General features: G+C 40.7%; 1 protein-coding gene across 1 annotated transcript in view; it reads left to right on the forward strand.

Annotated features, from left to right (window-relative positions):
* SUPV3L1 (suppressor of var1, 3-like 1 (S. cerevisiae)) overlaps positions 1-6,209 on the forward strand; it is a 25,241-nt gene extending 19,032 nt beyond the window's left edge. Inside the window, exons 12-15 of the mRNA XM_010852208.1 lie at positions 897-977; positions 1,427-1,603; positions 4,586-4,734; positions 5,377-6,209. Of these exons, the coding sequence (XP_010850510.1) occupies positions 897-977; positions 1,427-1,603; positions 4,586-4,734; positions 5,377-5,812 (843 nt within the window). The 3' untranslated portion in view covers positions 5,813-6,209. The remainder of the gene's footprint in view (positions 1-896; positions 978-1,426; positions 1,604-4,585; positions 4,735-5,376) is intronic.
* The last annotated feature ends 2,269 nt before the right edge of the window (positions 6,210-8,478 follow it).

The raw sequence follows: 8,478 nt of genomic DNA on the forward strand, positions 1-8,478 counted from the left end.
GCTTTGGCATAGTCAATAAAGCAGAAATAGATGTCTTTCTGGAACTCTCTTGCTTTTTCAGTGATCCAGCAGATGTTGGCAATTTGATCTCTGGTTCCTCTGCCTTTTCTAAAACCAGCTTGAACATCTGGAAGTTCACAGTTCACGTATTGCTGAAGCCTGGCTTGGAGAATTTTGAGCATTACTTTACTAGCGTGTGAGATGAGTGCAATTGTGTGGTAGTTTGAGCATTCTTTGGCTGTGCCTTTCTTTGGGATTGGAATGAAAACTGACCTTTTCCAGTCCTGTGGCCACTGCTGAGTTTTCCAAATTTGCTGGCATATTGAGTGCAGCATTTTCACAGCATCATCCTTCAGGATTTGAAATAGCTCAACTGGAATTCCATCACCTCCACTAGCTTTGTTTGTAGTGATGCTTTCTAAGGCCTACCTGACTTCACATTCCAGGATGTCTGGCTCTAACTGTGGGCAATTCTTGACATTATGAATATTCAGGTAGAGAGATAACTGGCCTCCAGTTTAGACATTTTCTCTTCTGTATATGTATGTCAGTTTTTTTACCCTGGTTAAAGTGATTGGGTTTTCCTTTTTTGTTTTGTTCAATGGAGAGAATTGAGACCCTGGAAAGCGCTATGTGTACTTGTGTGTGCTGTCAGATCACCAGAGAGTTTAGGAATATAAGTAAAATATAAGCAGAAAATTAATTCCGTAGTGGATGTACTTGGTAGTTGGTAATAAATGGCAAAATATGATGCTTGTCTCTGTTTTACTCAAATTCTTGTCCCTTAACTCATTTGGCAAGGGCCTATCCGAAATATAGGACTTTATCTTGAAATAACTTAAGAAAACTTATGCTTAAAAAAAATAAGCTTATGGTTGTTTTTTCTTTTACTCAAGGCAGCTGGTCTTCATCCAACTGCTGAACAGATTGAAATGTTTGCCTACCATCTCCCTGACACAACGCTTTCTAATCTCATTGTAAGTAGAAACTCCTAAATCTCTTTTCTAAAAAAGTCAGTATGTGATTTCCCTGATGGTTAAGACTCTGTGCTCCCAATGCAGGGGCATGAGTTCAGTCGTTTGTTGGGAAAAATAAAAACATTTAAAAGTTGGTGTGTCAGACAATTACTGGTTAACCTTGTGAACATGACTGGACAGTCTGTTTTTGTGAAGTTGCTATTCATGAAGTTTATCTTCAAAGTGGAAACTTTCTCTCAGAAGTTTTAGGGCTTTTATCCTGAGGAATTTTCTGAGTATTTCAGGTTGAGAAGGTTGGTAAGGACGTCTGTTAGCTTGAGGAGGCAGTGAATTAAGCAAGCCTTTCTAGACGTCTGTTAACGTATTAAAGTGATTGTCTCTTACAGACTTGAGTACTTTATTCATGCCCAGCTAGGTAGTCCAGTAATTAATGTATTTTTCCCTCCCAGGATATTTTTGTAGACTTTTCACAAGTTGATGGGCAGTATTTTGTCTGCAATATGGATGATTTTAAATTTTCTGCAGAGTTGATCCAGCATATTCCGTTAAGTCTCCGAGTGAGGTATGTTTTCTGCACAGCCCCTATCAACAAGAAGCAGCCTTTCGTCTGTTCTTCATTGTTGCAGGTAAGCCTTTATCTTTTTGATATTTTGAGTTGTTTCAGGTTGATGCATTTTCCCCAAACAATATTTTGTTAATCAGAATAAAGAAATAAGACAGTGTACCCTTTTATATGAAACACTGTGTAAGAACTTAAATAAAACATGACTCTTTTGTTCTTTCAGATAGTTTTGGGGGTAGGGGGAGAGAATTCTTGCTTTGTATTTGGTTTTATGTGGTAGCCTTTTTGCAGAAGCTAAAATAAAAATAATTAAACATAATATTTTGAGCGAAAGGAGTCTGCCTGATGGTAGATACACTTTTTCCTTGTTGGTGTTGGGGCATGTATTCTGGAAGGGACGGGGCTTAGGAGTCAATGGCGGCAGCAGTATCAGTTCTGTTAACCGTCAGGGATGGCTCTTTGTGTGAATTTGGTGCCAAGGTTCCAGCCCCTTTTCTTTTAACTCATTTGGGTAGAGAGACACATCTCTGACTTCTGATCCCAAGAGTCACCCAAACAAGGGGTGGGCAAAGGGAGCAGAAGCTAAACTTGCAGTCTCGCCGTGTTCTCTGCTGTCTCTGGGCCATTGCTCCCCCTGTTGGCTCTGCACGCTCTCCCTGCCCCACTACGCCCAGAGGTCGTCTCTTTAAATCTTTTCCTGATTCATTGATGTCATTTCACTGCCATTTTTTTTTTATAGCTGTTAACATTCTGCTTATTAGCTTTGTTTGGATCAAATCTAAGTTTATGTTTTAAATTATTTTAAAATTTTATAAATAATACACAAGTACTTTTTTGCACAAAATTAAAACATTAGAGAAGGTTAAATTGGGCTGCCACCCTGACATAAGTGCTGTTATCAGCTTTGCTGTAATAGCTGATATCAGCTATTCTTGCAGACCTTTTCTGTTACATTTGCCTACATACCCATAGGAGTAGAAATTCTAGTTTTTGTTGGGTGGGTGTGTTCTCCCATAAATGCCATAATGAAGTAGTCTGCAGCTTGTCTTTTTCCTTGAATATGTCTTAGAGGTGTTCCATGTCCAGGTATTTACCTAAGAAATATGTTTCTTAGAGCTGGTGTTTGTGAGAGAGCTAACCAGCATAAGATTGAAGTTTATGGAACAAAGGCTTAAACTTAAAAGACCCGAGGACTTCCTTGGTGGTCCGGTGGTTAAGACTCTGTGCTGCCAGTACAAGGGGTGTGGATTTGATCCCTGGTTGGGGAACTGATCTCACATGCTGTGCAGTGCTGCCAAATATTAAAAACATAGCAAAGAACTGACCTGGATGGAACTGGAGCCCATGGGCCTGACCCCATTTAAACCATCCTTCAAACTGCTCTCTAATAAAATAGCAGCATGTTACTAAGGAGTAAGGAGTCTAGAATCCAATAGTTGCTTATGTGTTGTGTTTACAGGTTAAAATGTGAAATCTGGAGATTTTCCTTATCTCCATTATTACTGAATAAAAGAGCTCAATTCCGCTAATGGTCTCTGATGCCCCTTAGGAAGTAGTTTAGGAACTGTTCCCTGGAGCTCCTTTAGGGCTGGCTCTTGGATGGGTCTCTCTCCCTCTCTGTCTCTCAGCAGCTCCATACTCACATACTGGGCTTCTGCTAGTTGTTTGTGGCCTAAATGGTAAACCACTGCTTTTGTAAGAGAACTGTGTTTTGGCATGTTGGCACCCCACTCCAGTACTCTTGCCTGGAAAATCCCATGGACGGAGGAGCCTGGTGGGCTCCAGTCCATGGGGTTGCTAAGAGTCGGGCACGACTGAGCGACTTCACTTTCACTTTTCACTTTCATGCATTGGAGAAGGAAATGGCAACCCACTCCAGTATTCTTGCCTGGAGAATCCCAGGGACGGGGGAGCCTAGTAGGCTGCTGTCTATGGGGTCGCACAGAGTCGGACACGACTGAAGCGACTTAGCAGCAGCAGCAGCAGCAGCTTATTAGCAGGTTAACGTGGTCACGTTTCCATTCTTCATGGCCATTCTTACCTGGCATGTATTAAACAGCAGAATGAACCAGACTGAAACAAATAAAATTGTAACATTTAATCACAGTTATTCGAAAACTACCCTGCATTTCTAAAGTTTTGATCTTGCTTAGGTTAAATATTTAGAGATAATTTTTCCTAATTAAGAAATGAACCTTTCAAAAATCACCTTATCCTTGAAGCTAAAGATTGTAAACTTATGCTTGCTAGTTTTTGCATAATTTTATTATCTCCTATAGATATTGTGATGCATAATAGCATCTAGCGTTGTTTGGGAGGCAGCATGATTTGAATGTCTTGGGGTTCAAGAAGGTGTGGTGATATGGTATTGAAGAAGTTGAATCACAGTGGTGACTTGGCCAGAACTCTATAACCATACGACTAGTGAAGAGGCAGAGTCTCTTTACTAGTTTGATTGACTCATGGCCAACCTTGTACCAAGTCAGCTTAAAGAGTTTCTTTTTCTTTTTTTGGCCATGCCATGTGGCATAGGGAAACTTAGTTCCCAAACCAGGGATCAAAACCAACACCCTTGGAGTGGAACCATGGAGTCTGAACCTCAGGGAAATCCCTCAAAGACTTTTTAATATAATAAGGGATGATATTGACAAAATACAAGCTCCTATTTAAGGCTATAGGACTATTACATGAAGGGACAGAAGTCTCTGGGTACTGTCTGCCTGTAACTTGGAACTTAGAACATAAAATGTTCGTAAATGTTAACAGGGAGTCCCTGGAAAGTTAGTTCATAGGCGTTTTATTGCCCTGGTTTTGGAAAAAGAAGGAAATCATTCCTTTCAATGACAAAAACAAAACACAAACTTTAAAGAGCATGAAGTGTTCTTTAAAATATAGAAAAGTGTAAAGAAGGAGAGAAACCAGCCTGCCTATTGAGATAACAGCCACAGTTAACATTTTATTATGCTGTCTTTTTTTTTGGGGGGGGGAGGGTCACAGACTAAAGTGAATTCTGATTCTTTTGCCAAATTCCTTTCTTCTGTCTCAGTTTGCCAGACAGTATAGCAGGAATGAGCCCCTAACCTTCTCATGGTTACGCCGATATATTAAATGGCCATTACTTCCACCTAAGAATATTAAAGACCTCATGGATCTTGAAGCTGTCCACGATGTCTTGGATCTTTACCTATGGCTAAGGTACCAAATTTTTCCATTATGCGCCTCATTTTTCCAAGTAATAGGACAAATCAAAAGTTTTTATGATGGTCTTTTACACTTTCAAATTAGGCACATACTTGCAAGGTGTTTTATTGTCCATTTAGGCAGCTGAGCCTGGTTTATACCCATTCCAAAAATGACTTAAGAGTTCTTATGATTCTAGTTAAGTAGGTGAGAAACTCTACTAAATCCTATGCAAATAGTAGTCCCTGGACCAAAAGCATTGGTATTGATTGGAAACTTGTTAAAAATAGAGAATATTGGGCCTACTCCAGCTTTAATAAAACTCTACATTTTAATAAAATTTCAAGGTGATTCATGTCTGTATCATGATTTAAGAGGGACTGCTGTAGATCAGTCATTCCCAAAGGAGGGGCATGTCCCACTAGGGAAGCAGATCAGAATCACTTAAGATAGGAGTGGTGAGCAACTCTCATAACAACATATTCCTTACATGAGCTGGGGGCAGAAATAAAGGTTGAGCAAAGGCACTGGACACAGTTTGCAAGAACAGAATATTTGGAATGAATCAGTATCAAGATTTAGTCACTTCATTGACAGTAGTCCAGCAACTGCCCTAAGAACTCTTCCTATCATGTAATGTGTTTTTTTTCTTTCCAGCTACCGGTTTTTAGATATGTTTCCAGATGCCAGCCTGGTTCGAGAGCTCCAGAAAGAACTAGATGGCATTATCCAAGATGGTGTACACAACATCACCAAACTGATTAAAATTTCAGAGACACACAAACTGCTGAATTTGCAGAACTTGTCAGCAGAGAGCCAGTCCCGTCTGTCAGGTGCAGCAAAGAGCCAAAGCAGAAGGAATCGGGGCACCAAAGCTTTGGGGAGTAAAGCTGCTGAGCCCCTCGGCCCTGATGCAGAAGAGAAATCCCTTGCTTCCAGGTTGGTGCAGCAAGGACTCCTCACTGCAGACATGCTGAAACAGCTGGAAAGAGAGTGGATGACACAAAAAACCGAACAGGGCAAAGGAAGACTAGAAACTGGGACTTCCTTAAAAGGGACAAGAAGAAAGAAGAAAGAACCTGATTCAGATTAGTTTTATTTCTATTTTTACAAATAAAAATATTTTAAGCTCCTTTTGTCTTTACATGCATTTACTGCCTGCTGTGGTATTGTGGCTATCTTTTACTGCGTTTTTTGGCTAAGAAAAATGAACTCTTAAAGATAACTAAACTATTTGTTTCATGTCTTAGAGGTTTATTCAAAGCTTTATTTAATGGCCATTTGTAGTATAGCACTAAGACAATGCATTCTGAGGAACTCTGCATGGGGATAAAATCAGCATGGTGAATTGTTTTGACCAGTTTCCCTACACCTTTGTGAGGATGTCACAGGTGGAATTCTTTGGCAAACATTGCTGTCTGTTGTACCCACATACCAGAGGCTCTTCTCTGTGCTGTAAATATGTAATAAATGAAACATTATATCCATGCCCTCATGGAGATTATATTTGGTATGGTGACAGATAAGAATAAGTTAACAAATAAACAACGTCAGCTCTATGAGGGCAAATATTGTTGTCTGTATAGTTCACAGCTATATGTATGGTGCCTAGAATAGAGTAGAAGCACAAATGAATGTGAAATTAATAGATGTGATTTCAGAGATAAATGCTAGAAAGTCATAGAATAAGGAAAGCGAATGGGAGTAGTTGGTGGGCTATATCACGTGGAATGAGGGGTCTTCTCATGTCCAAAGGCCAGTCTGATGCATAGCGGCCTTCACTTGTCCAGTAGTGTTTTAAGCTTTGGTTGGAGACACAGCTAATAGGAGCTTAAAGACACAGGCTTTGGGGTTGGACACACCGTGGTTTAGCTTCTGTCATCACTACCAGCTCAGTGACCTTGCCCTCTCTATGGCTTGGTCCTTACATTCAAAAAAGATGGCTAGTAATGCCTACTTAGAGTTGTTTGGGAGGTTAAATGGCATCTCATGACATTAAAGTCCTGGTATATAGGAAGTGTTTTATAAAGGAACCTGAAGGTTTGAGTTCATTCTGGGCTGTGAATTGAGCTCTTAGGTCATTGGAAGAACTTATTTCTTGAGCAACTGCTAAATTGAGGCTGATTACAGCCTGGGGATTAAAGTGATTTGGTTCCATTTGGGTCAAGGAATAGCCAAGTTTGCAGTTAGTCATCTCTCTCTGACTTTTTCTTCAATAGTTCAGAGTTCAGATGGTATTTAATTGAGATAGCAATCTTTATTCTTCTAACCTTTGCCTTTATAGAAATAAAAGCTGAACAGGTGGCACTGACTATCTTTCTCCCTTACTTGTGTATAATCAGTAGTGAAATGCCTGGAAGGGCATGTTTCTTTTAATATTTTGTGTTTGAGCAACTTTAACTTATGGAACTTGCTTTCCACTGTGACTTACATCGTAGCAGACATAGCCCTTTCTTGCCTAAGTGGTGTCAAAAGATACCTGTGAACTGAATTGGATAATGGATTTGGTTTCATATTTAAGTGAGGAAATACATCACTTAGGCTTCCCAGGTGTTACTAGTGGTAGAGAACCTGCCTGCCAATGCAGGAGACATAAGAGACGTGGGTTCGATCCTTGGGTCGGCAAGGTCCCATGAAGGAGGTCATGGCAACCCACTGCAGTATTCTTGCTTGGAGAATCCCATAGACGGAGGAGCCTGGCGGGCTACAGTCCATGGGGTCACAAAGAGTCAGACAGGACTGCACACGCATGCCCATGTACGTCACTTAGCGTGTTATTAATTCTCCCACTTTCTCCAGTTTGGAAGTCCGAATTGGTAAGTCAGAGAAGACACTTTAGGCAAGACACTTGCAAACTCAGGCAAGTTTAAATGTTAGTGAAGCCTCAGATAAAAGGGGTGGGGAGAGGGGGTGCTGTTAGCTGCTTGAACATTGAGCTAAAGTGTATTTATAAATACTAGTGATAGTTTACTTTTTACCTGTCCTGTCTGTGGGGGGAAAGAGCTCTGTGGTTAGGCAGAATAAGATTAAAGAAAGATGAAATCAGATGAAACAAAAAAGGAAAAATACAATTGGAGTGGTCCTAATTAATTCTCTGCCGTATGTTTAAAATTGTCACCGTGAAAACAAATCTTTCTTCTCTGCTAAAAGTTGGACGTGTCACTTTCTTTTTGGCCTTATGGGCAAGCTGGTCCTGTTTTCAGTCTTTCCAAAACACAACTTTTTTTGTTCTTGAAGTTTTCTAACAGGTTTTGAAACACTTGTCTGAAAACCCTCCTTGAACTATTGTGGATTCAGCTCAACATCAGCACTGAATATGGACTGAGACTCAGATACTGACTTCAGTTCTGTCAGTATAGATCTAGGGAACGTAGTAAAAGCAGAGACATGACTTTGCCAACAAAGGTCCGTCTGGTCAAGGCTATGGTTTTTCCTGTGGTCATATATGGATGTGAGAGTTGGACTGTGAAGAAGGCTGAGCATCGAAGAATTGATACTTTTGAACTGTGGTGTTGGAGAAGACTCTTGAGAGTCCCTTGGACTGCAAGGAGATGCAACCAGTCCATTCTGAAGGAGATCAGCCCTGGGATTTCTTTGGAGGAATGATGCTAAAGCTGAAACTCCAGTACTTTGGCCACCTCATGCGAAGAGTTGACTCATTGGAAAAGACTGATGCTGGGAGGGATTGGGGGCAGGAGGAGAAGGGGACGACAGAGGATGAGATGGCTGGATGGCATCACCGACTTGATGGGCGTGAGT

This window comes from Bison bison, unplaced genomic scaffold (genome assembly GCF_000754665.1).
Source record: "Bison bison bison isolate TAMUID 2011002044 unplaced genomic scaffold, Bison_UMD1.0 scf7180017864309, whole genome shotgun sequence".
Taxonomy (NCBI): Eukaryota; Metazoa; Chordata; class Mammalia; order Artiodactyla; family Bovidae; genus Bison; species Bison bison.